This window comes from Numida meleagris, chromosome 6 (assembly GCF_002078875.1).
Source record: "Numida meleagris isolate 19003 breed g44 Domestic line chromosome 6, NumMel1.0, whole genome shotgun sequence".
NCBI classification, from domain to species: Eukaryota; Metazoa; Chordata; class Aves; order Galliformes; family Numididae; genus Numida; species Numida meleagris.
The window spans coordinates 1,823,934-1,845,997 of NC_034414.1; the positions used below are offsets into that span (position 1 = coordinate 1,823,934).

The 22,064-nt window shown below is 63.6% G+C and overlaps 6 protein-coding genes across 22 annotated transcripts in view; 5 read left to right on the forward strand and 1 right to left on the reverse strand.

Moving 5' to 3' along the window:
• On the forward strand, positions 32-9,771 carry FNBP4 (formin binding protein 4). 2 transcript variants are annotated; one of them, XM_021402635.1, is made up of 18 exons: positions 32-228; positions 400-480; positions 594-730; positions 817-912; positions 975-1,071; positions 1,170-1,320; positions 1,406-1,517; positions 1,622-1,960; positions 2,277-2,487; positions 4,093-4,211; positions 6,346-6,450; positions 6,721-6,854; positions 7,173-7,270; positions 7,822-8,000; positions 8,304-8,531; positions 8,650-9,174; positions 9,268-9,425; positions 9,592-9,771. In XM_021402635.1, the coding sequence occupies exons 1-18, from the start codon at positions 99-101 to the stop codon at positions 9,680-9,682; spliced, it is 2,991 nt and encodes a 996-aa protein (XP_021258310.1). In that variant the 5' UTR covers positions 32-98; the 3' UTR covers positions 9,683-9,771. The 2 variants fall into 2 exon arrangements, with proteins under 2 accessions (XP_021258310.1, XP_021258311.1); XM_021402636.1 differs by lacking the exon at positions 7,173-7,270 and having other exon boundaries at positions 33-228; positions 8,221-8,531.
• AGBL2 (ATP/GTP binding protein like 2) lies at positions 9,963-13,652 on the forward strand. Of its 13 annotated transcripts, none has more exons than XM_021402640.1 (12): positions 9,963-10,089; positions 10,177-10,240; positions 10,384-10,488; positions 10,585-10,803; positions 10,892-11,221; positions 11,284-12,067; positions 12,135-12,297; positions 12,384-12,510; positions 12,634-12,731; positions 12,801-12,898; positions 12,972-13,167; positions 13,243-13,652. In XM_021402640.1, the coding sequence occupies exons 1-12, from the start codon at positions 10,060-10,062 to the stop codon at positions 13,627-13,629; spliced, it is 2,601 nt and encodes an 866-aa protein (XP_021258315.1). In that variant the 5' UTR covers positions 9,963-10,059; the 3' UTR covers positions 13,630-13,652. The 13 variants fall into 13 exon arrangements, with proteins under 13 accessions (XP_021258315.1, XP_021258316.1, XP_021258313.1 ...); XM_021402641.1 differs by having other exon boundaries at positions 13,246-13,652; XM_021402639.1 differs by having other exon boundaries at positions 9,967-10,089; positions 10,585-10,808; positions 10,892-10,993; positions 11,071-11,221; positions 12,972-13,652.
• On the forward strand, positions 13,902-16,513 carry MTCH2 (mitochondrial carrier 2). Of its 2 annotated transcripts, none has more exons than XM_021402656.1 (13): positions 13,902-14,062; positions 14,190-14,274; positions 14,352-14,458; positions 14,532-14,558; positions 14,628-14,681; positions 14,756-14,813; positions 14,923-14,974; positions 15,059-15,118; positions 15,526-15,619; positions 15,715-15,759; positions 15,834-15,901; positions 16,169-16,244; positions 16,314-16,513. In XM_021402656.1, the coding sequence occupies exons 1-13, from the start codon at positions 13,976-13,978 to the stop codon at positions 16,398-16,400; spliced, it is 900 nt and encodes a 299-aa protein (XP_021258331.1). In that variant the 5' UTR covers positions 13,902-13,975; the 3' UTR covers positions 16,401-16,513. The 2 variants fall into 2 exon arrangements, with proteins under 2 accessions (XP_021258331.1, XP_021258332.1); XM_021402657.1 differs by having other exon boundaries at positions 14,535-14,558.
• NUDT8 (nudix hydrolase 8) lies at positions 16,950-19,007 on the forward strand. Its single transcript, XM_021402658.1, has 4 exons — positions 16,950-17,200; positions 17,277-17,409; positions 18,440-18,517; positions 18,595-19,007. Exons 1-4 carry the CDS (start codon positions 16,980-16,982, stop codon positions 18,838-18,840), a joined length of 678 nt encoding a protein of 225 aa, XP_021258333.1. The 5' UTR covers positions 16,950-16,979; the 3' UTR covers positions 18,841-19,007.
• NDUFV1 (NADH:ubiquinone oxidoreductase core subunit V1) lies at positions 19,009-21,486 on the reverse strand. Its single transcript, XM_021402651.1, has 10 exons — positions 21,346-21,486; positions 21,192-21,274; positions 20,928-21,098; positions 20,446-20,629; positions 20,182-20,371; positions 19,891-20,103; positions 19,651-19,817; positions 19,495-19,576; positions 19,277-19,422; positions 19,009-19,191 (listed from the first exon to the last, which is right to left on the reverse strand). Exons 1-10 carry the CDS (start codon positions 21,400-21,402, stop codon positions 19,108-19,110), a joined length of 1,377 nt encoding a protein of 458 aa, XP_021258326.1. The 5' UTR covers positions 21,403-21,486; the 3' UTR covers positions 19,009-19,107.
• CABP2 (calcium binding protein 2) overlaps positions 21,499-22,064 on the forward strand; it is a 3,409-nt gene continuing 2,843 nt past the window's right edge. Inside the window, exon 1 of one of the 3 annotated variants that reach the window (XM_021402665.1) lies at positions 21,499-22,020. In XM_021402665.1, the coding sequence (XP_021258340.1) occupies positions 21,847-22,020 (174 nt within the window). In that variant the 5' untranslated portion in view covers positions 21,499-21,846. The remainder of the gene's footprint in view (positions 22,021-22,064) is intronic. The other 2 variants (XM_021402660.1, XM_021402661.1) reach the window with 2 other exon arrangements.

Below are 22,064 nucleotides of genomic sequence, written 5' to 3' on the forward strand. Positions count from 1 at the left end.
CGCTGCCGTGACGTCACGCGACGTGACGTCACGCGACGCAGCGCGCCGCCGCCGCTCCCCTCCGCGCGGCCGCTTCCCTCCGCGCCGCCGCCGCCGCCATGGGGAAGAAGTCCCGCAGCGCTCCGGGCCGCCGGCCCATCCTGCAGCTCTCCCCGCCGGGGCCCCGCAGGGAGGACGCGGGAGGCCCGGGCCAAGCGGCGGAGGGGACGGAGTCGGGTTCGGAGCCGGGTAAAGGAGGAGCCGCTTTGTTGGCGGGGCGAGGCCTAGCGCGGCCCGGAGCGCGGCCTCCTCGTAGCGACGGGGCCGGGGCGGTTCCCTCCGCCGTTTCCTCCCCTCCCCCTGCGCCCTTCCCCGATTCGGGGGCCCTCGTTGGACTCGTTCCCTCTTTTCCTCCCGCAGACGAAGCCGAGGCGGTGCCGGAGCCGCCCCGCAGCGCTCCCAACCCGCCGCCCCCCGCCCCAGCCGCCGTCAAACCCACAGGTAGGGACCGCTCCTCCCCTCCCTTCCCCTCCGACGGCGCCGGGCGGGCTCGGATGGGGTTCCCCGGGCAGCCCCGCCCCGCTCCCCACCCGACCGAGGGCACCCCGCTGCAGGTGGCCTGTGCCTGCTGGGCGCCTACGCCGACAGCGACGATGAGGAGGGGGAAGGCGGCGAGAAAGCGGCGCGCTCCGCCGACGCCAACGGGAGCAACTCGAGCGACATCGACAGCACGCTGGCCAACTTCCTAGCGGTGAGCGCCCAGCCGCCCTCCCGCCTCTCAGCCCCGCGCCCTTCGCCTCTCCCTCACGCCCTCTCGTTCCGCTGCTTTTTTTCAAGGAGATCGACGCCATCACGGCCCCCCCGCAGCCAGCCGAGCCCACCCCCGCCGCCGCTGCCGCACCGCCCCCCACGCCGCCCCGCCCCGAGCCCAAGGAGCCGGGCACGGGCACCGGCATCGCCGCTGCCCCCCCACGCCGCCCCGCCCCGAGCCCAAGGAGCCGGGCACGGGCACCGGCATCGCCGCTGCCAACGGCACGGATGCGGCTGCGGCCCCTGAGTGGCAGTACGACACGCAGTGCTCGCTGGCAGGAGGTGAGCGCCGCGCCGGGGGGGGGGGTTGGTCCTGGGGGTCGTTGCCTCGTGGAGGCGTTGGGCCTGGAAGTGACTCGCGTGTCCCGGATCCCCGGCAGTGGGAGAACTGGAGATGGGTGACTGGCAGGAGGTGTGGGACGAGAACACCGGCTGCTACTACTACTGGAACACGCAGAGCAACGAGGTGACCTGGGAGCTGCCGCAGTACTTGGCAGCCCAGGTGCAGGGCCTGCAGCAATACCAGCCCAGGTGAGAGCGCACCCAGGCTGGGAGGGAAGAGGGGAGGGAGGGGGCTGCCTCCCTGTGCTGACCACTCGCTCGTTTTCCTCCTCAGCACAACAGCGGGCACCAACGGGAGCTTCACAGCAGCTGCTGAGCCCTTGCCGCAGGAGAAAACGGGTCTAGGAAGTGCTGCCAGACCCGGGGCTAAGCGGGAGGTGAAGAAGGTGAGTTGGGCAGCCGGGCAGCAAGCGTTCTGCTCTGCTCCGGAGCCCCCGCTTGAGCCTCAGGGGATGCACGGGGCCGCTGACGCGGCGCTCAAACCCCGCAGGAAGTCAACGAAGGGGTGCAGGCGCTCTCCAACAGCGAAGAGGAGAAGAAAGGGGTGGCTGCGGCCCTCCTGGCGCCGCTCGTGCCGGATGTGGTGAAGGAGGAAGAGGAGCGCTGGAGGAGAAAGGTGATCTGCAAAGAGGAAGTCGAGCCGCCCCCAGAAGAGGAGGTGAAAGCCGAAGAGGTGCCAGCTGCCTCTGAAGAGCCCAAGCCGGGCAAGGATCCCCTGGAGGACACGCTGCAGGAGGAGCTGTGCAGTGTAGTGCAGTCAGGGGAGAGCGGGGAGGAAGAGGAGGAGCAAGACACGCTCGAGCTGGAGATAGTGCTGGAGAGAAAGAAGGTAATTTGGCGCAGAAAAAATAAGAGAAAACGGCTAGCAATAAATAAACTGGGTAGCAGTAACAGGAGCAGTCGCTTGCATCCCTTCCTGAATCCTTTGGGAGGGGGATTTTTAGTGTCCTGTGCTGCTCACAGAGCTGGGAGCTGATAGCGCAGCTTGACACGGATGCCCTGCTGGCAGTTCCACGACTGTTGCTTCCCGTTCGCTTCCGTTAACGCCACGTCCTAATTAGAGCAGTTCTTCTTATACATATGACGTGTATTTGGGGCAGCTGGGTTCCCTGAAGTGCCCCGCTCACTGCCTCGTGTCTCCGCAGGCAGAGCTGCGTGCTTTGGAGGAAGGAGATGGCAGCGTTTCAGGCTCTAGCCCGCTCTCTGACGGGAGCCAGTCGGCCTCGCAGGATGCAACCCGCAGGCTGGCCTCGAAGCGGGGGAAATGGAAACTGTTTGCGGGAGCTGCCAGCCCTGATTCCGCTAGTCGAGGCTCCAGCAAAACGGGCCGGGAGAGCCCGGAGGCGGGAGAAGCAGGTAATTTGAAAGGCTCCCTTCGGAGGGAGGAGCGGGTGTTCGGAAATGCTGCAGCCCTCTCCTGCCGGGGCTTCCTCTCCCCGAAGATGGGGCTTGGCCTGCGGTGCACGGTGGAGCCGGGAGGTGAGGTAGGTGAGCAGGGCGCAGGGGTGGCTGGCAGTGGCGTCCCACGCAGCCGAGCTGGCAGTGGGAGTTCCAGGGATAAGCTGATGCTCTGCCAAATGTTCTCCTTTAGCCTATAAATAAAATAATTAGAGGAGCGCCAACGCTTAATGTGTTAGTCAAAAAGAGAAGCGTAACCGTGGCTTCATGCCCCACAGCTTCTCTCTCCGTGTTATAAATCCTAGCAGTCATGTGCTAGGAGCTGTTCTCTCACTCCTTCAGTTCTTTTTCCTTCTCCCTGGCTAACAGCAGCCTCCTTTCATGCAGCTGAGGTGCCCCCAGGAGCCGTCTGGCTCTGCACGTGGTGGGTAGAAAACGTCAGACCGAGCCTTGCTGCGAGGAGCGCCTCGTTCCTGCAAGAGCTGCGCGTTGAGCTCGATGCCTGAGCAGTGGCCACGTTGCTTGCATTCTCCTTAGCTCCCCATGCAGCGGCAAGATGCCCAGCGGTGGTATTTCAGACACCTGTACCAAACGGATGCTGCAGGGCATCGTGTGAATTTATGGCCTGGTGGAAACGATGTGCTCGTGGCTGTTAATGCTCCGCCACAGCTTGCGCTCTGCCGGAGGCTCCTTGGCTCGCCGCAGCAGCTCTCTGCAGCGAGCTCTCTGCAAAATGCACCAGTTCTGTTGCTACGTTTGGGGAGAGCAGGGTGTAGAAGCACCCCGAGCCTGTCGCAGGCTGCGTTCTGCTGAAGCAGGAGACAGTGTGAGCACAGTTAGGGGCTGCTGCGACCCTGAGGTGTGATGGTCAGTGGTGGTGCTTGCCCTCAGAGGGAGGGTTTGGCTTTTTCTCCTGCCCCGCGGGCTCAGAGCAGGTGGTGCCCAGAGGCAGCTCTCCTGCAGCGCTGCCCTTTTCCCACTTGGCATCTGGGGAACAGGATATGTTCTGCTCGTCTGCACCCTGCTGCTGTGGGGTAGCAAAGGGAGCTGAACACCAGGACATGCCAGGAACGTGGTTTTCTTTAACACAGAGGTTCAGGTTGGGGTTTCTTGCAAACCTTCCTCCCTGGCACGCGGGCAGGTACCGAGTTGCTGCTGTCCTGCAACGTAGCCCAAACAAAACCTTACCATCTCGACAGCTTTTGGGAGCAGCTCTCTGATCTCCTTTGACAGTTGTCTCGATCTCTTACTACCCGACACCTCTTCCTCACAAATAATTAAGCTGCAGGAGTTCAACGATGGGTCACTTGGCTGCTGGCGCTCAGCATTTCCTCTCCGTTCCTCTTCCCCATCCTTGTGTTGTAGCAGCATTCACCGAGTCCCGTGTGTTTTTTCTAGAAGGATCCTGACCGCCTGAAGCACAGGGGCTGCAACCCTCTCTGCTTTTAATTTCAGGCTTTTTTTCCTAGGAAGGAGGCCCCTGGCTGTGGCTCCCCAGCGTGGTACGAGGAGCGTGGGCAGCGCTGTGGCAGACGGGCTCACCTCTTGTTTTTTCTCCTGCAGCTGTGAGCACGGAAGTAGCTGATGGGCCTTCAGACAAAGAGGCAGAGTCTGAGGAGCCCCAGGAGAAAGCCAAAGCACAAGTGGCACCAAAAATAGAAGAGGAGGAGCAGGACTTAAAGGTACGGATCCATGTAGACGTGTGACGTGTTCCATCGTGCGGCGGGGATGGCAGCAGGTCCTGGGGTCCTGAAGGGGACAGTGGGGCCGGCTCACCCTGTGGCAGAGCAGCTGTGCAGGATCAGGCCAGCATCTCTGTAGCCTCTTGTCCTGTCTCTGGCAGCAAAGGCTTGAAAGAGCCTTTTTAAAAGAGAAAAGGGGGATGGGGGCACAAAGAATGACCCCCAGGTCTTGCCACGAGAGAGAGGAAAGGCTTTTGTCTTAAATCCTTGCTGTAATGGTCTTGCACTGTTCTCTCTCACGTGCCCCATCCGTTTCCAGGCTGAAGACTCCTCGTCCATAAGCAGTCTGTGTCTGGAGGCTGCCGGCGCTGCTCCTCCTGCCTTGTCCTTAGCTTTATTTTATGAAGCAGCAATGGGCTGCTGGATGCAGACTGGGGATTGCCGCCCCATTGCTCCGATACTTCCCCTTCCGAGGCTCAGTCTGCTTTCCTAAGCAGCCAAACGATTCCCAGAGCCCCTACCTGGACGCGTCCAAGAAACATGGACGTGTGGCACTGGGACGTGGTCAGTGGGCACGGTGGGGATGGGCTGACAGCTGGACTCGATGATCTCAAAGGTCTTATCCAGCCTTAGTGGTTCTTTGATTCCTGAGCCGTATCACTGGCACAGAGCTTCATGCTCTGCTGACGGTTACGCAGGAGGGCAGGGGACTTCTCTGTATTTGTTCTCTGCAACCTGTCCCCTTCATTCCTCTGTCGCTCGTTACTGAGATCTGCTCCATTAGCAGGTTGCCAGGTCGCTTATGGACGGGGAGTCACTGGCTTAACGGTAGAACCCCACTAGAAATGTTCTGCTGAGAAAACTCCCGCTTAACCCTGCCCTTATTTCCCCTAATTGAATCGTTTTTTTACAGCGTGGAAGGGCTTTAATGTCCTCGTGCCAGATTTAATCTCTGTCAAAAAACAAAACCCAAACTCGTAGCAGAGTTTTGAGGTGCGATGCGACGCTCTGTGCACAAAACCTCCTCCAGTGCTAGCACGTACACGAGGCTTTTGTGGCTTTCTAATTTACTCTAAAAAAAAAACAAACAAACAAACAACAAAAGCCTTGTGGCGAGGATGGTTCTCATTGGCTGCTGCATCCCAGCCAGCTGCTGGAAGCCTGTTAAAAAGTGTCACGTTTGCTGTCACCTTTTCTTCTGGTGCTGGAGATGCTCTGTGTGATGGACTGTGTGCCGTAGCGTGGCGATTGCACGCGCAGGATCCCTTTAGAGCTGTTGGAGGAAGGCCAGCTCCTCGGGTAACTTGGACCGTTCGCTTCGTCGGTTCGGGGTGATTCTCTTCAGCCTGGTTTGTAGGAGATCCTGCGCTGCGGAGCCGCCCCGTGATCTGGGATCTTCCTGCCTTCTCCATAGGGATTGCAGCGCGGGAATTTGTTCCCCTGCCTCGGGCTCCTCTAGTGTGGCTCGTCAGCCCGGTGCTGTTGTTGGCTTTGGGAACCTTCCGAGGTCTCTTCTGAAGAACGATGGAAAATGAAATGGTTTCAGAGCCCTCCTCGAAGCAGTCGTGATGTCCCCTGGAGGCGTCTCTGCCGCTCTCGATTGCTTCCCAGCTCACCCCTTGCCTTCGGATTGCTCCCCCGGGGCGCGTCCCCTCCTAGAGCTCCCACTCCCGTGGGGTGCTGGGGTTGAGCCGTGCTCACTGTGGGCTGCATTGTAACGCAGACGCTGCCTCAGCTCAGGAGTAAATCTAGAGCTGGTGGCTTTCTTGGCGCTCTCCAGCTAGTTCCTCTGGAAAGCAGCGATTGACAAAGGCTGAAAAACGCGTCCTGGCCCGTTTCCTTTCGGAAGCGCTGAAAGCATTTGATTCTTTAAGTGATCTGCGTTTGCCGTGCTGTGACCCTTGGCTGATTTGGAGCCGGGAGCTGCGGCTAGGAGCAGGGCATGGTCCCCAGGAAGCAGCGGGGGCTGCGGGAGGGAGCGGGCTGGGCGGAGGGAGCGACCAGCACAGGAGCAGGGCGTGCTTCCTCACCGCGGGACCGCAGTGGGACCCCAGGGACGGCCCGGAGCGGGCACGGCAGCCCGGTGACAGCGCCCGAGCGCGGCTGCTGACTCTTCCCCCTTTCTCCCCGGCAGTTTCAGATCGGAGAGCTGGCAAACACTCTGACTAGTAAATTGGAGTTCCTGGGCATCAACAGACAATCTATCTCCAACTTCCACATGTTGCTGTTGCAGACAGAGGTAACCGAGCCTTCGCCCCTCGCTCCGGCCTCCCGTCTCCAAGCGGATCCCGCTGCGCGAAGCTGGTGGCTCCAGCGCCGCAGGGCCCGTCCTCGGCGGGGCGCGGGCATGGCTTTGCGCAGAGGCGGGCTCCTCCTCCCGGCCCCCCCCGAGCCCTATGCCATAAAGGGAGCCTCTCCCAGACCTCGAGTCCCGTCCCCGGGGCTGCCTGCGGGGGCCCCCCCCCCCCCCCCACCTCAACGGCTTCCCCCCCGGTTCTTGCCCCTCTAGACCCGCATTGCAGACTGGCGAGAAGGTGCTCTCAATGGAAACTACCTCAAACGCAAACTCCAAGATGCAGCCGAACAGCTAAAACAATACGAAATAAACGCCACCCCTAAAGGCTGGTCCTGCCACTGGGACAGGTACGCCCTCTCCTACCTTTCTCACCTTTCATCTCTGACATCTCAGACATGATTTGTGACCATCACCACCTGACGACGCGGCGCCGTCCCTCTCGGAGACTCCGTTAGCGGTGCTGGGCAGGCAGAGCAACTCGCGGCACTTACAGAGTTTTGAGCCGGCCGCCAAATGGGAGAAACGCAGAGCGGGCGCTCAGCGCCTCGAGACGGAGCCGATCCCGCTGTTTGGACAGAGCTGGTGGCACTCTGACGAGTGTAAAGCGCTGCTGCGGAGGGCGGGCCTGGGGGGTCGCGCATGCGAGAGCTCTGTGAACTTTGCAGGATCTCTGGATCACCTCTTCTGACCAACAGCTCTGACAAAGGACAAACTTCAACTCATCGCCGGAACGAAGAACAAGATTTCTGTCTCCTGCCAGCAGGTCAGACCCAAACATTTCTTTGTCTATTTGGCTTTCTCGATTAATTTTCCTTTGTTTGAAATCTTTGCTCTTTTGTTTTTCAGCTCCCAGATCCGCTCCCTCTCTCTAGCATTCACTGTATGTTTGACACCAAGAGTATCATAAAAGCGACCTCCACGCACCGCGGGGTTGGGGGGCAGCCGCTTCTCACTGGGCTGTTCCCTGGTGCCCCTTCTTGGAGGGGCAACTTTAAGCCGAGGTGGCGGCTCAAAGTCCCGGTGCTAGTGCGACGTGGCTCTGCTGCACGCTGGCCCGCTCTCAGCCCTCCCCTCTCTCGGAGCAGGGGGCTCGGGGCAGTGCTCACGGAGCCAGCGGGGCCGCTGGCTTGGAGCAAGCTGGCTTGGGCCTCTCCTGCCTCTATCCTCAAAGTTGTTTGTTGCGTTTGGGAGCGGCAGCCCAGCCGCAGAGGGTCTTCCCTGCGAGAGCACACTGCTGTCGTGGGCAGGCCCGCCTTTGGAGTGTCGCTGTGCGGGGAGGGAATGTAAAGCTTCGTTTTCTTTCTTGTGATTTAGGGAGCATAGACGCTATTTCTATGTTAACGAGCACTCAGGAGAGTCGCAGTGGGAGTTCCCCGACGGAGAGGACGAAGACGAAGGACAGCAGAGTGCCGACAGAAAAGCCGACGCTCCTCCCAGACCACCTCCCAGAGAGAAAGGAGAGCATCCCGGCGGCGCCGCTGAGAGTTCAACAGGTATGGCGCGGGGCTAGGAGGAGGAGGGGGGAGCTTGGTGTGGCACTCCCGGCCCCGGGAGCGGGTCCCCGTCCGTGCGGCGGTGGCGGTAGCTTTGGGTGAGCCTCCCCGTTCGGCGGCAGGGCCCTGGAAGGAGGCAGCACGCGCCCGTGCTGGCAGCGGAGCGGCAGCGCGGTCAGTAGCCTGGGTTTTCAAGCCTGTGTCACTATGTATTCTTCAGGCTCCCTTTGTAAAGAATCCTTCTCAGGCCAAGTCCCTGCTACGTCTCTCATGCCGCTCACTCCATTTTGGACTCTGCTTCAGTCCTCTGTCCCGGTCCTCCAACCTCCCTTGCCTTTGGAAATGCCTCCGCCGCCTCCGCCTCCGCCTGACTCGCCGCCGCCGCCGCCGCCCCCACCACCTCCTGGAGAAGACGGCGAGATCCAGGAAGTGGAGATGGAAGACGAGGGGGGCGAGGAGCCGCCTGCCCCGGGGACGGAGGAAGACGCTCTGCTCAAGCCTCTCCTGCGCCCAGCTGTCGGCAGGAGCCAGGTGAGCGATCGTGCCGGGCGAAGCCGGCCCTCGGTCGGTGTCTCCAGCTGGCAAGCCGCGGTCCCGTTGGGTCGCATCCCTGCTGTCTGAGTTCTCAGCCCGGCGCTTTCCATTGCAGGGCGCTGCCGAACCCAGCCCTGCCCTGCTGCTCTCCGCCAAGCCGCAGAAGCGGAAAGCCGCGGAGATGAACCCGGAGCTGATGCAGCGGACGGCCACCATCGGCAGCTGCCCCGTCATCTACAGCCAGCCCCTGATGGCCGCTGGCAAATACCAGCCTTCACCCGTGCCCCTCGCCTCCCTGAGGCCGCGCCAGCGCCTGCAGGGCGAGATGCAGAGCCGTGCCAACCTCCGCCTGCCGCCAGGACATGCCGTCCCCCAGCCATCCGGCATGGCCATGCAGCCCGGCTACCTGGGCGTGACGGCGCCCGCCGCGCCGTCCGTCATGAGCTACTCCGAGTGCGCCGTGCCCGCCGGCCTTGCTGCTGTGCCCCCAGCCCCGGCACGCGGCTCCCTGCCCGCCAGCAGCGCCGCCGAGCATCCACCGCCCCCGCCTCCGCCCCAGACGCCCCCACCTCCCACACCCAAAGCGCCGCCGCCGCCGCCGGATAAACCTGAAAAGCCGAGGAAGGGGCGGAAGGAGAAGGTAGGAGGATGCTCCTGGGTGGGCCGTTCCATGGCCCGCATGCCCGCCGTCTTGGTGCTGTGCCTAACCGCGGCCCGTTTAATTCCTTCGCAGAGCAAGAAGGGCAAAACAAAGATGCCGTCGCTGGTGAAGAAGTGGCAGAGCATCCAGCGGGAGCTCGATGAGGAGGAGAACTCCAGCTCCAGCGAGGAGGACCGGGAGACAACGGCACAGAGGCGCATTGAGGAGTGGAAGCAGCAACAGCTGCTCAGGTACGGGCACGGGAGCTTTGTCACAGAGCACTGCCGCCGAGAGCCACCTCCTCATCCCCTTTAGAGGCGGGGAGCGTGATCCGGAGTCTCTGGCCGGGGGGGAGAGAGCGGTGGGGAGTGTCCCTTTGCGGCACCCGAGTGCTGACACCCTGCTTTGTCCCTGCAGTGGCATGGCAGAGAGGAACGCCAACTTCGAAGCGCTGCCAGAGGACTGGAGAGCACGGCTGAAGCGGAGGAAAACCGCATCGAGCACATGAAGCGTGCGCGCGGCGCTCTTTTTTACAGTTGTACAGTTTGGAGCCCTTTACGCCTCAACTGTTGTCCAATAAATCGTAGAAGTTTGGGATGTGCTGTCTGCTTGAGTGGCAAGGGGGACGTTTGGGGTTCGCGTGCTTGGTGACGCTGCGGGCTGGGGCTGGAGTGTCGCCTGCAGTTTGGAGACTGAGAGGGCCCTGCCGTGGTGCTGCTCCCTTAGGTGTCTGCCAGGGCGCAGTGAACAACGCGCTCCCTCCTGGCTCCTTTCCCAGCTTCGCTCCAGCACCGCCCCGTCCTTCCCCACTGCTGCCGGTCGCTGAGCGACCGCGTCTGGGAACAGCAGAAGGGGACAGGAGAGGTTGCAGCGCCTCTCGCAGCCATGTGGCTCCCGAGGAACCCTGCTGCCCAGGTTGGGGGCTGCCGGGGGGGTTGGGAAGAGGGCTGGGGGCTGCCAGCCCCGGGAGCGAGCGGGGCCTGATGGCACCGTTCTACCCAGGCTGTCCCTGAGCCCTACGACAGCTTCATGCACGGCCACCTGTGCTACTACGGCTACTTCCAAGGTGAGCGGTGCGTCGCCTCGTCCCCCGGGCTGTGGGACCCCCCCCCCCCCAGCTCGGGTTCTAGTGATGCTCTCCCAAAGGCCAGAAGAATGGGGTGGGACCCCCCCCCCCCCAGCTCGGGTTCTAGTGATGCTCTCCCAAAGGCCAGAAGACAGACAGCCAGCAGAGCTCCATGTCCCCACGGGGACGCTCCGAATGCCACTGCGCTGACTCTGGCACCCAGCAGGGCCTGGGGAAGGACCCAAGCTGTGAGTGAACCCCTCCGGTGCCAGGCTGCAGCACTCCTGGCAGGGTGACGGATGCTCTGGGGCTGACAGCAGGAGCGTTGTCCCCAACCTTTCCAGCCCGTGCTGCCTGTTCTCTGCTGGAACTGTGCCATGGGCGTGGGAGCTCCCCAGCCCGTTCTGCAGCCCTCAGGGTCCCACAGATGGTCCCCTTGCGGAGCTGTGGGTCGCCCGGGGAGCCACGGGCTCTCTTTGCCCTTCCCTCGGCGCGAGGACCCCTTCCTGCCCCCCGGTGGCCCATTGAGTGCGAGGTCATCAAGGAGACCATCAAGCACATCGGTGAGGTAGCACTCCGCCTTTTCCTATTCTTGTCCCCATGGCCAACCCCTGCGATGACAATGGGGTGTGTCTCCACCCCCCCCCCCAGAGTGGGTCCCCCCTGAACCAGAGCCCTTCTGCCAGCCCACGGACCACCAGTGGTTGCCAACGGGTGAGGAGCAGGGCACCGTTGTCTACCAGCTCAGCCCAGGTAATGCCCATGGGTGCTGCTCACCCGCTCCTCATCCCCGTGCCGTCCCCTGGGGTCCTGAGCCCAGCTGTCCCCAGTGCCCTCAGGCTCCTGCTTCACCCGCGCTCGGGCTGGGGGGGCCCCGGGTCCCCTTTCCTCACCGGCAGCCACCCTGGAGGGCTCCCAGGACAACACGCTGCTGTTTGAGTCACGCTTTGAGAGCGGCAACCTCCAGAAAGCGGTCAAGGTGTAAGAGAGGTGATGGGGACGGGCAATGGGACACAGCGGCATGCTCAGGTGTCAGAGTGTAGCCCTTCTGCCCACCAGGGGCCCCTATGAGTACGTGCTGACGCTGCGGCCAGACCTGTACACCACCAAGCACACCCAGTGGTTCTACTTCCGCGTGCAAAACACCCGGAAAGACACCGTCTACTGCTTCACCATTGCCAACCTGGCGAAGCCCAAGAGCCTCTATGGCAAGGGCATGTGCCCGCTGCTCTACTCACAGCAGGACGCCCGGAGCCGCGGCATCGGCTGGCGCCGTGTCGGCACCAACATCCGCTATTACCGAGGGAACGGCGGGGAGGAGCCGGCTGCCTTTTGCCTCTCCTGGAGCACCCGCTTTCCCCATGACAGGGACACGTGTTACTTCGCCCACTCCTACCCCTACACCTACTCGGACCTGCAGCGGTACCTGCGGGCGGTGGTGGGTGACCCAGCGCGCTCACGGTACTGCGTGGTGCGGGCGCTGTGCCGCAGCCTGGCTGGTAACATCGTCTACGTGCTCACCATCACCGGGCCGTCCGGCGGCGCGGCCAAGCGGGCGGTGGTGCTGAGCGCCCGCGTGCACCCCGGGGAAAGCGGTGGCTCCTGGGCCATGCAGGGTTTCCTCGATTTCATCCTCAGCGCCGCTCCTGACGCTCAGCTCCTGCGCCAGCTCTTTGTCTTCAAGGTGGTGCCCATGCTCAACCCCGATGGGGTGGTGGTGGGCAACTCCCGCTGCTCTCTGGCTGGCCGTGACCCCAACCGTGCCTACAGGACAGGATCCCAGGGCTCCTTCCCGGCCGTCTGGCACCTGCGGGCCATGGTGGAGAGGTGAGGCCCAGCGGTGCGCGGGCAGCCAGCGGGGTGCAGGCAGCTGTGTCCTGACGGGTAGCTGCAGGCTCTTGGCAGAGCGGGAGGTGGTGCTGTACTGCGACTTCCACGGGCACAGCCGTAAGAACAACGTCTTCATGTACGGCTGCGACGGCGGTCGGGATGGCTCCGGGACTCGGTTGAGGGAGCGCGTCTTCCCCCTGATGCTAAGCAAAAACGCACCTGACAAGGTGGGCTTGGCATCTGGTGATGCGGTGATGGCGGGCGGCATCGCGGTGACATCAGTTGCTGTCCCGGCGTCTCCGTGGGGCCGCAGTTCTCCTTCTCCAGCTGCAAGTTCAAGGTGCAGAAGAGCAAGGAGGGGACGGGCAGGGTCGTCATGTGGCGGATGGGCGTTGCCAACAGCTACACCATAGAGGTGGCCTTTGGTGGCTCCACGCTGGGTGAGGGATGGGGCTGGGGACGACATCACACTCCAAAACACGGTTCCAGCCCTAACTAAGGACAGGCTGTGGGGCCTGGTGAGGGATGCTGCCGCTTATTTTATTTTCCCACGTCTCCCTCAGGTGGGAGGAACTCACACTTCACCGTGGAGGACCTCAAATCGTTGGGCTACCACCTCTGCGACACGCTGCTAGACTTCTGCGACCCCAATCCGGCCAAGGTGGGTGAGTGACTGCAGCCAGCAACAGCCCCACGCAGCAGTGACAGTGACTCTGGCTCCATCACACAGTTCCAGCAGTGCCTGGTGGAGGTGGATGCATTGCTGCGGCAGCGGCTGGGCTCCGGTCAGAGCTGGAGCGACGTCCCCACCTCGGAGCTGGAGTCCAGGTGTGTCCCAGTGGTGCCATCCGTGGGACTGGTGACGGTGGCAGTGGCTACAGCTGTCCTGTCCCTCACACAGCACCAGTGGCTCCGACAGCTCCGTGTCTGATGGGTCCCTGGAGAGGGGGGAGAGCCCCTGGGGACAGAAGGGACAAGGTGCCAGGGTGGCACCTGGCCAGCTGCCGCTGAGGAGGAGGAAACGGTTACGGAGCTGCAGAGTGAGGAATGCCATGCGTAGGCCCAATGCCACCCAAAGGAGCCACGGTGGTGTCCCGGTGAGCGTGGCTCAGCCACCCTCTGCCTGCCACAGTGGGCCTCGGAGTGCCTCCAGCCCCACTTTTGTGCCCCAGCAGCCACAGCTGTGGTCCCCCGTTCCCCCATCCGTCCCTGTCTCCACACGAAGAGGACGTGGGGCGGTGGAGAAGTTGCACGTAGCTGTCCCCGGTGCACATGCAGCCGTATGCCACCACGGCTCTGCTGCCGGAGCCCCACGGACGGAGGGGTACATGGTGACTGCAGGGCACCGCTGGGCACCACGGAGAGCCATAGCTGCCACCGCCGCCATCTCCACCATCACCACCGTCACTGGCACTGCGTCCTCACGGGAAGGCAGAACGAGGCCTTCCTCACGGGGCACCACCAGAGCGGGGCTGTCCCTGCGCGTGGCCACAGCCGCCGGCTGCGGGAGGCGGCCCGGCCTCACAGCGCTGCGCTGCTCCGCCTGCTCTCGGCATTAAAGGCAGTGGTGTCGTGGCTGTGACATGTTGGTGTCGCGTCGTGTTCGGGTGTCATGGCGGGAGACGGGCTCCCGAGGGCCAGCTGCCATGGTGTCACCTCAGGCCCCGTCGCCACGGCGACAGCTCGGGCCTGTAGGCCTCGACGCCGCATCTCAGGCCGCAAGGGCGGCGCAGGCCGCGTTGCCGTGGCGACGCCTCAAGGCCGCGCAGGCCCCATCGGCGCCCTTCGGCCTCGTCGCCATGGCGACCACACCGGAAGTGGGCTACGAGCGCGCCGGAAGTAGCGGCGAGGCGGAAGCGGAAGCGGTGGCCTTGTCCTTCTGGGCCGTGGCGCCGGGGCGGCAGCATGGCGGGCGAGGCGTCTCAGGTGCTCCTGGGCTCGGGGCTGACCGTGCTCTCGCAGCCTCTCATGTACGTGAAGGTGCTGGTGCAGGTAAGGGGGTGCCGGGGGCAGCGGGGCTCGGCTGTGGTATAGCGCAGCGGTACGGGGGAGTTCGGGAGGCGGCACGGAGAGTGGGCTCGGGGGGGCCGTGGGGACCGTCCGTGCTCTCGCGCCGCAGGTGGGATACGAGCCGCTACCGCCCACCCTGGGCAGAAACATCTTCGGCCGCCAGGTCTACCAACTTCCAGGCCTCTTCGCCTACGGTGAGTGCCGCGGCACAGCCCCGTCCAGGTGCGGCGGGCACCTGGCGGGGCTCTGACGCCGCCCGTGTCTCCCCCAGCCAAGCATATCGTGAAAGTGGATGGCAGAGCGGGGCTCTTTAAGGGCCTCGTCCCCCGTCTCTGCTCCAGCGCCATTGGCACCGTGGTGCACGGCAAAGTGCTGCAGGTACTGTGCCCCCTGTGTGCCTTCATTTACAGCTGCCGGTGGGTTACTGCTGACCATGTACTTCTCTCCACAGCAGTACCAGGAGGCAGAGAAGGATGAGGTATGTGGGGGCTTTTAGGCAGGGGGGGGTTGTTTCAAGGGGTTGCCCCATGCTTTTGTCTCTCTCTAGCCAGGAGCCAGCAAGAAGGAGTCCGTGTCCTCACTGGAGCAGGTGCTGAAGGAGGTGAGAGGAAGGAGGGTGCTGCAGAGCTCCCCCTGCCCTCTCTCCCTGCCTCTGACAGCCCTTTTCTCCTCCAGACCTCCCGAGAGATGGTTGCTCGCTCTGCTGCCACCCTCATCACCCACCCCTTCCACGGTATGTACCCCTGCGGTTGCCTGTAACCACCTCTCTGGCTCCGTGGGCATCATGGTGATGGCCTCAGAGCCATCCCACTGTGCCGTGCTGAGCCCGGCTCTGCCCACAGTGATCACCCTGCGATGCATGGTGCAGTTCATCGGCAGGGAGACCAAGTACAGGTACGGGGGGAGGCCGCAGGGTGCCACGTCCCCGTGCCCCTGCTTGGTGTGACCAGTGCCCTCTCCTCTTCCTTTCTGGCACAGCGGAACACTAAGCGCCTTCACTACGATTTACCGAGAAGAAGGCATCCTGGGTTTCTTTGCGTGAGTGCTGTGGGTTGGGGGTTCTGGGGGGCAGTGGGGTCTTTCCTCTAAATCCACAGACCTCGAGTGTTGCTTCTTGCTTTGTTTTGGTTTTCCCAATCACAGAATGGTTGGGTGGGAAGGGACCAGAAAGCCCCCAGCTCCTGCTGTGGGCTGGTTGCCCCCTAGCAGCTCAGGCTGCCCAGGGCCCCATCCAGCCTGGCCTTGGGCACCTCCAGGGATGGGGCATCCACAGCTTCTTTGTATAATCTGCCGTGTGGCTGTTGTTTGGCACCTGGGGAACCCTAAAACCGTGCCTGAGCCCCCCGTTATTTCCTGAGTACCCACATTCGTCAGGCTGAGAGGTCTTCCATTGGGTGAAGATCCGCTGCCTCCTGTTCCTAAACCCGCTGCCTCTTCCCTTCCAGCGGCCTTGTTCCCCGGCTCCTCGGAGACATCCTCTCTCTCTGGCTCTGCAACATGCTGGCCTACCTCATCAACACATACGCGCTGGAGAACGGGGTACGGGCTCTGTGCCAGGCTGGGTGCGATCCCAGGCACAGGGGACGCCCAGCTCCCTACTTTGGGTGGGCCTCAAAGTGCCTTCCTCCCCCCAGGTCTCCATGACAGAGATGAAGAGCTACTCGCAGGCAGTCACCGGGGTGAGTACAAGCCACGGGCCCGTGTTGGCATGCTCCCCGTGTCCCCCGCTGAGCAGCCCCGCTCTGCCTTGCAGTTCTTCGCCAGCATGCTGACATACCCCTTCGTGCTGGTCTCCAACCTGATGGCTGTCAATAACTGCGGGTGAGTGCACCACAACCACCACCACCTCCTCCCTCGTCTCCCACACTCGCACGTGATCCACGTGAGATCGGTTCCCAGAGGAAGCTCCCGAAGGACAAGAATGGCTTCCAAGCCCTCAGGGCTGACCAGGCGTGGCCATGGGGAGGTACAGGGTGGGAGCTGGAGCCTCAGCGGTGTTACAGATGGAGTTCAGCCCGGTGCAGGGCTGTGGAACGATGGGTCCTACCTCACCCCTGGGTGGAAATAACATTGTGCTCTCCTTACCAGGCTGGCTGGGGGCCTGCTCCCCTACGCCCCCACCTACTCCTCCTGGCTGGACTGCTGGAGCCAGCTGCACAAGGAAGTAAGCGCCGCTGTGGGGCTGTGGGGGCAGCCCTGAACGACCCCCATGCTGATCCTCATTCTGTTCCAGGGCAACATGAGCCGAGGGAACAGCCTGTTTTTCCGCAAGGTGCCCGCAGGAAAACGATACGTGTGGGATGAGAGGAGGTTCCGCTGAAGGCGGGAGCGGAGCCCTAAACCCATGCTGGTCTCTACTGAGAAAGAATTATGAGAGAGTGGTGATTTCTATACTTTTTTTCGTAAATCATTTAATTTTGAGCGATGAAAACAGCTGTGTGAAAGTGTCTGTTGTGGGGCTGAGGGCTTTTTTTTGGGGGGGGGGAGAGGGAGGGGGCAGTCCTGCCTTGCCTGGCTGATTTCTGGTGTTCCAAGGAGGCTTGCACGCCCCATCCCATGGTTGTGGGGCAGGCAGGAAGGTTCACACCCACATTAGGATGGTTGCACTCTTCTGGGTAGGGCTGCATGCCCAGCAGGCTTGCTGCAGCCTTCACGTGCAGGGTTGCAAGCCTGCTGGCAGCGTGACACCCCCGGTGAGCGGGCTGCACGCCTGCCAATGGGACTGTGCTCTCAGGGGGAGTGTTGCACACCCAGCAGTGAGGCTGCACGCCTCATGACCGCGTCGCTCTCCCCTCACCGCTCCGTACAGCCACTGGGAGCGCTGCAGCCCGGGGGGGCGGTCCCTCCCTGCCCACTTTCCCACCCCCTCCACTCCCCTCCGTCCCGGCTGGGTGCAGCCATGCGGCTGGGCCGCTGGGCGCGGGGCGTTCCGCACCGCGTAACGCTGTGCGGGGTCACGGAGCGGCGCTGCCGGCGGCTGCTGGCGGAGGGGGCGGCGGCGGAGGGAGGCGAGGCGGGGGCTGCCGTGCTGGTGCCGCTGTGCTCCGTGCGGGGCCGCCCCGCGCTGCTCTATACCCTGCGCTGCCGCCGCCTGCGCGGGCCCTACGGCGGCGACGTGAGGTAGTGCGGGGTCGGGGGGGGGGGGGTCCTGGGGTGGGGGTCCCCGCCGCCGCCGCAGCGCCGACCCCCGTTGCAGTTTCCCCGGGGGGAAACGGGAGGCGGCGGACGGAGGAGCGGAGGGCACCGCGCTGCGCGAGGCGAGCGAGGAGCTGGGGCTGAGCCTGCGGGAGGAGAGCGTCTGGGGGCGGCTGCGTGGGCTGCCCGAGCGGGTACGGCACGGGGACAGAATGGGGATCAAGGGGAGTGGGGACAGAAGGACGGCAGTGGGACCTTGGGGATAGCACAGGGACGTGGGGATAGAACGGGGACGTGGGACGAGGCGGGGACATGGAGACAACATGGAGACACGGGGACGTGGGGACAGTGCATAGGGACAGAATGGGGATGTGGGGATAACTTGGGGATATGGGGACAGCACTGGAACCTTGGGACGGGGGCACTGGGGACATGGGGACAGCAATGGGATGTGGAGTATGGGGACATTAGGACCAGATTGAGGGCATGGGGGCATAACAGGGACAGGGGGACATTGTGGAGAGAATGGAGATATGAGGACAGAATGGGGACGAGGACAACACAGGGACGTGGAGACGGTACGGGGAATATTGGGGACAGTACATAGACAGCAGAAGGACATGGGGACAGAATGGGAACGTGGGGACATCTGTATGCTAGAGAATGTTGATGTTGAGCTCGGGGCTGGCAATGATAAGTTGCCATAGTTGGCAGCTATGGGGCAGGGTGGTGTTGGGAACAGCACGGGGGCACAGGTGGTGTGTGGGGGTTACAGGGACTTCTGGGGACATGGTGACAGGGACATAGGGATCAGGGGACACAGGGTTGGGAGGTGATTGGGAACAAAGTGTAACTGAGGGCACCAGGGACACCGTGTGGCTGGGAAATGGAACAGAGGTGACTGGGGACAAAGTGACAGGGATGGTGGAGACGGGGTGAGATTGATAGAGCTGGTGGGGACACGGGGACGAAGTGTCTGGGGACAGGGACACGGTGGCTCAGGAAGGATGGGGCTGGGAGATGGGACAGCGGGGGCTGGGAACAGGGTGACGGGATGGGGTCAGCGGAGACACATGGATGGACGTGGGGTAGCTGGGGATAGGGCAGCAGGGACACAGGACAGGCTCAGGGTTTGGGATGGGACACATGAGGGTTGGGGAGGTGGGGTGGTTGCAGCACAGTGGCATTTGTCACCCTGTCCCTCTGCCACGTGCTCGCTGCCAGCGCGGGATGCTTGTGGTCCCCGTGGTGGCCAACCTGGGACCCCTGGAGGACCTGACGCTGTCCCCAAACCCTGACGAGGTAGGTGACCCCTTACCCCGCGTCCCCGTCCCTGCTGCCGCCCGTGTGTCCCCCCAACCCTCTTCCTGCCTCTGCAGGTGGCAGAGGTCTTCACGCTGCCTCTGGAGCACCTGCTGCGGGAAGAGAACCAGGGCTACACCCATTTCCGCACTGCCGGCCGCTACAGCTACACTCTGCCTGTCTTCCTCAACGGCCCTCACCGCATCTGGGGGCTGACGGCCATCATCACCGAGCTGACCCTGGAGCTGCTGGCCCCTGACTTGTACTGCAGAAAGACCCACGTGCCCAGCCGTGGCATCATTGCTCCCCAAAAAAAGGCTTGAGCCGCATTTTGGAAGGAGCCAAGGGTCTGAGGGGGGAGGGGTTTTGGGGTTTGAGGTTTTGAGGTGGAGGGCGGCGCGATTTCAGCACTGTCCCCCCTCTCTGCGTCGCTGCGCCCATGGTTGGTGTTTCACACTGTGATTTTAGTAAGAAGCCATGTTTCGAGCCACTTCAGTTGCAGCAGTGTTTATTAAGGAGCTCCCAGCGCAGGCGAGAACCCACTGGGAGCAGCCAAGTGTGGGGCCGCTGCTGCCACCACCCTGACCTCCTCATGCCGAGGCCGCTCGTGCTTTGGCCTCCCCAAAGCGCCGCATCCTCTCCTCCAGCTCCGGCCGAAAGTGGCGGATGAGGCCCTGGGTTGAGCAAACGAAGGGGAGTTAACGAGGCAGGGATCCGAGCCCCCGAGGTCCCGTTGCCATCCCAAATCCCCGCCCTCACCTGCACGGGCCAGGCAGCACCATCACCCAGCGCGCAGATGGTGTGGCCCTCGATCTGCTTGCTGATCTCCCACAGGGCATCGATCTCGGCTGCCTGCGCGTCGCCCCGCACGAAGCGTGCCATCACTTTATTCATCCAGTCGACACCTGCAGGGACAGGGACACGGTGACGGACCCCATGATACAGTGAAGGATCCCGTGGCACAGCCCCATGCTCACCTTCCCGGCACGGGGTGCACTGCCCACAGCTCTCGTGCTTGTAGAACTCGATGAGACGAGCGATCGCTTTGACAATGTCAGTCTGAGGAGGAAGGGGACACTCAGGGGATGCTCGTTCAGGGGAGGTGGGCAGCACGGGGAGGGCTCACCCTGTACCGATTTATCCATGACAATGACGGCGGCCGTGCCGAGCCCGCTCTGCGCCTGCACCAGGGCATCAAAGTCCATCAGCACAGTCTCACACACCGACTTGGGGAGCAGCGGGGTGGACGAGCCCCCCGGGATGACAGCCAGCAGGTTGTCCCAGCCGCCACGGACACCCCCTGCCAAAAAAGAGGGGACGCACTGAGCTGGGCCCGGCAGGACCGTCCCGTTGGGTTTGAGCACGGTGCTTACCGGCATGTTTCTCAATGAGCTCCTTCAGCGGCACTGACATCTCCTCCTCCACTGTGCAGGGATGGTTGACGTGGCCGGAGATGTTGAAGAGCTTCGTCCCGGAGTTGCGCTCGCGCCCAAAGCCGGCAAACCAGGCACCACCGCGTCGGCAGATGGTGGGGGCCACTGCCACCGTCTCCACATTGGCCACCGTGGTGGGACAGCCAAAGACACCTGCAGGCAATCGGAGCTGAGAGTGGTGCCGGAGAGAATTAGGGGAGTGGAGAGGGGCAGAAGGGCTCCAGGACGTACCCACGTCAGCAGGAAAGGGCGGCTTGAGGCGTGGCTTGCCCTGCTTGCCCTCGATGGACTCGATGAGTGCAGTCTCCTCGCCGCAGATGTACGCCCCGGCACCCCTCACCACGAAGACGTCGAAGGCATAGTCAGAACCACAGGCATTCTTCCCTAGAAGCCCAGCCTCATACGCTTCCCTGATGGCCACCTGCAGAGGGGACAACAGGCAGATAGCAACCGGGCATGTCTCCGTGTGTGTTCTGCTGTGTCCGTGGCACCCACCTGCAGGTTGGAGGCCTCATTGTAGAACTCGCCGCGGATGTAGATGTAGGCGGCACGGGCGCCCATGGCACGGCCGGCCACCAGGCAGCCCTCCACCAGCTTGTGCGGGTCATGCCGCATGATCTCACGGTCCTTGCAGGTGCCTGGTTCCCCCTCATCTGCGTTCACCACCAGGTACTTGGGTCTGCCAGGACGCAGCGTCAGTGCCAGCACCCTGTCCCATCTCCCAGCTCCGTGTTCTCTGATCCCACGTCCCCGGTGTTCCCTCTGCTCCATCTTCCCACTACACCACCCGTGTCCCCACCATGTTGCCAATGTCCCTAAGTCCTCCCACCCCCCTCTCAGCCCCCTCCTGCCCTCCCCATCCCTCCAGCATCCCTGTCACTGTGTCTCCAGTCACCTCTGTCTCCAGCCCCGTCCTCTCTGCATCCTCCGTATCCTTGTCCCCCCGTTCCTGCCCACCCCCTCTCCCCGGCGCCCACCTGCCGTCGGGCGGTTTGTTCATGAAGCTCCACTTCAGGCCGGTGGGGAAGCCGGCCCCCCCGCGGCCCCGCAGCCCCGAGGCCTTGATCTCACCCAGGATCCAGTCGACGCCCTTCAGCAGGATCTCCTTCGTCTTGTACCAGTCGCCCCGCCGCAGCGCTCCCTGCAGCCTGCGGGCACGGCACGGCACGGCGGCTGAGAGCACCCGTACTCACCCTCGCAGCCCCCGTTCCCCTCCCACGCCCCCGGTTCCCGGCTCCCACCTCCACTCGTGCCGCCCATAGAGGTTGGTGAAGATGCGGTCCTCATCCTTCAGAGAGCCGAACTGCGTCTTCTTCGGCGCTGTCTGCGGGGAAGGGTGGAGCTCAGCGCGGCCCCGCGCTCGGAACCGGGCTGAGCGATCGCTCCGGCCCTCACCGAGAAGCCTGCGGCGGCGGGGAAGCGACGCAGGGCCCTCAGCTGCCAGGCGGCCATGACGCTCCGCCGCCACCTTCAGGCGCCCCCCGCTGCGTCGCTCGGCGGTGACGTCATCGGCGTGCGACGCCGGCGCGCTGTGATGACGTCACCGAAGCCGGTCGGGGGGTCAGCGGGCGCTGAGGCGGCGGCGGGGTTCGCGCCGCGCTCCGGGGCCGCTGCGACCTCCCCGTGCCCAACCCCGCCCACCAAGGCCGTGGTTCCGTGCTCGGGGACCCCTGCAGCCCTCACCCCAGCTCTGAGCCCCCGCTTCTCCCACCCCCGGGCCCCGCAGCGCTCCCACGGCTGGCCCCCACGGCCTCGTTGTCCGGTGTCAATGTCTCGGCTCGCGTGTCCCGGCCGCCGGATCCGGTTTCCCCGCTGCAATCTCACCCCAGCACTGGGGGATCGGATTCGGAGCCTGGAGGGAGGGCGGTGAGCCCCGAGCACCGGGCAGGAACCATCATGTTCCTGTTCATCCGCGGCTCCCAGCGCCGCGCCCCCGGCAGCCCCCTGCCCTCCCCCTGCCGAGCTCCCCCGGGGGCGAAACGGGGCCACCGCAACCCCCGGGGGCACCGGAGCGCTGGGGGGGGGCAGCGGAGCACCGAGGAGCCCCGGCTGCCCCCCGCTTCCAGGCAGGTAATGGGGCTGGGCAGGTCACGGGGAGAATGGGGAGGACCCGG

What these genes read in the sequence shown, in the direction of transcription:
- FNBP4 (XM_021402635.1), top strand. Translation starts at nt 99, where the DNA reads ATGGGGAAGAAGTCCCGCAGCGCTCCGGGCCGCCGGCCCATCCTGCAG. An exon ending in AGCCGCCGTCAAACCCACAG is followed by an intron (nt 481 to 593) that starts GTAGGGACCGCT and finishes ACCCCGCTGCAG; the next exon opens with GTGGCCTGTGCCTGCTGGGC. An exon ending in CTAAGCGGGAGGTGAAGAAG is followed by an intron (nt 1,518 to 1,621) that starts GTGAGTTGGGCA and finishes CAAACCCCGCAG; the next exon opens with GAAGTCAACGAAGGGGTGCA.
- AGBL2 (XM_021402637.1), top strand. Translation starts at nt 10,060, where the DNA reads ATGTGGCTCCCGAGGAACCCTGCTGCCCAG. An exon ending in CCTGGGGAAGGACCCAAGCT is followed by an intron (nt 10,489 to 10,584) that starts GTGAGTGAACCC and finishes CAACCTTTCCAG; the next exon opens with CCCGTGCTGCCTGTTCTCTG. An exon ending in CTCCAGAAAGCGGTCAAGGT is followed by an intron (nt 11,222 to 11,283) that starts GTAAGAGAGGTG and finishes GTCAGAGTGTAG; the next exon opens with CCCTTCTGCCCACCAGGGGC.
- MTCH2 (XM_021402656.1), top strand. Translation starts at nt 13,976, where the DNA reads ATGGCGGGCGAGGCGTCTCAGGTGCTCCTGGGCTCGGGGCTGACCGTG. An exon ending in GGCATCCTGGGTTTCTTTGC is followed by an intron (nt 15,119 to 15,525) that starts GTGAGTGCTGTG and finishes CTTCCCTTCCAG; the next exon opens with CGGCCTTGTTCCCCGGCTCC. An exon ending in CATACGCGCTGGAGAACGGG is followed by an intron (nt 15,620 to 15,714) that starts GTACGGGCTCTG and finishes TCCTCCCCCCAG; the next exon opens with GTCTCCATGACAGAGATGAA.
- NUDT8 (XM_021402658.1), top strand. Translation starts at nt 16,980, where the DNA reads ATGCGGCTGGGCCGCTGGGCGCGGGGCGTTCCGCACCGCGTAACGCTG. An exon ending in TGCGTGGGCTGCCCGAGCGG is followed by an intron (nt 17,410 to 18,439) that starts GTACGGCACGGG and finishes GCTCGCTGCCAG; the next exon opens with CGCGGGATGCTTGTGGTCCC. An exon ending in TGTCCCCAAACCCTGACGAG is followed by an intron (nt 18,518 to 18,594) that starts GTAGGTGACCCC and finishes CTGCCTCTGCAG; the next exon opens with GTGGCAGAGGTCTTCACGCT.
- NDUFV1 (XM_021402651.1), bottom strand. Translation starts at nt 21,402, where the DNA reads ATGGCCGCCTGGCAGCTGAGGGCCCTGCGTCGCTTCCCCGCCGCCGCA. An exon ending in CCGCCGCCGCAGGCTTCTCG is followed by an intron (nt 21,275 to 21,345) that starts GTGAGGGCCGGA and finishes CCTTCCCCGCAG; the next exon opens with ACAGCGCCGAAGAAGACGCA. An exon ending in GCCCTTTCCTGCTGACGTGG is followed by an intron (nt 20,104 to 20,181) that starts GTACGTCCTGGA and finishes GATTGCCTGCAG; the next exon opens with GTGTCTTTGGCTGTCCCACC.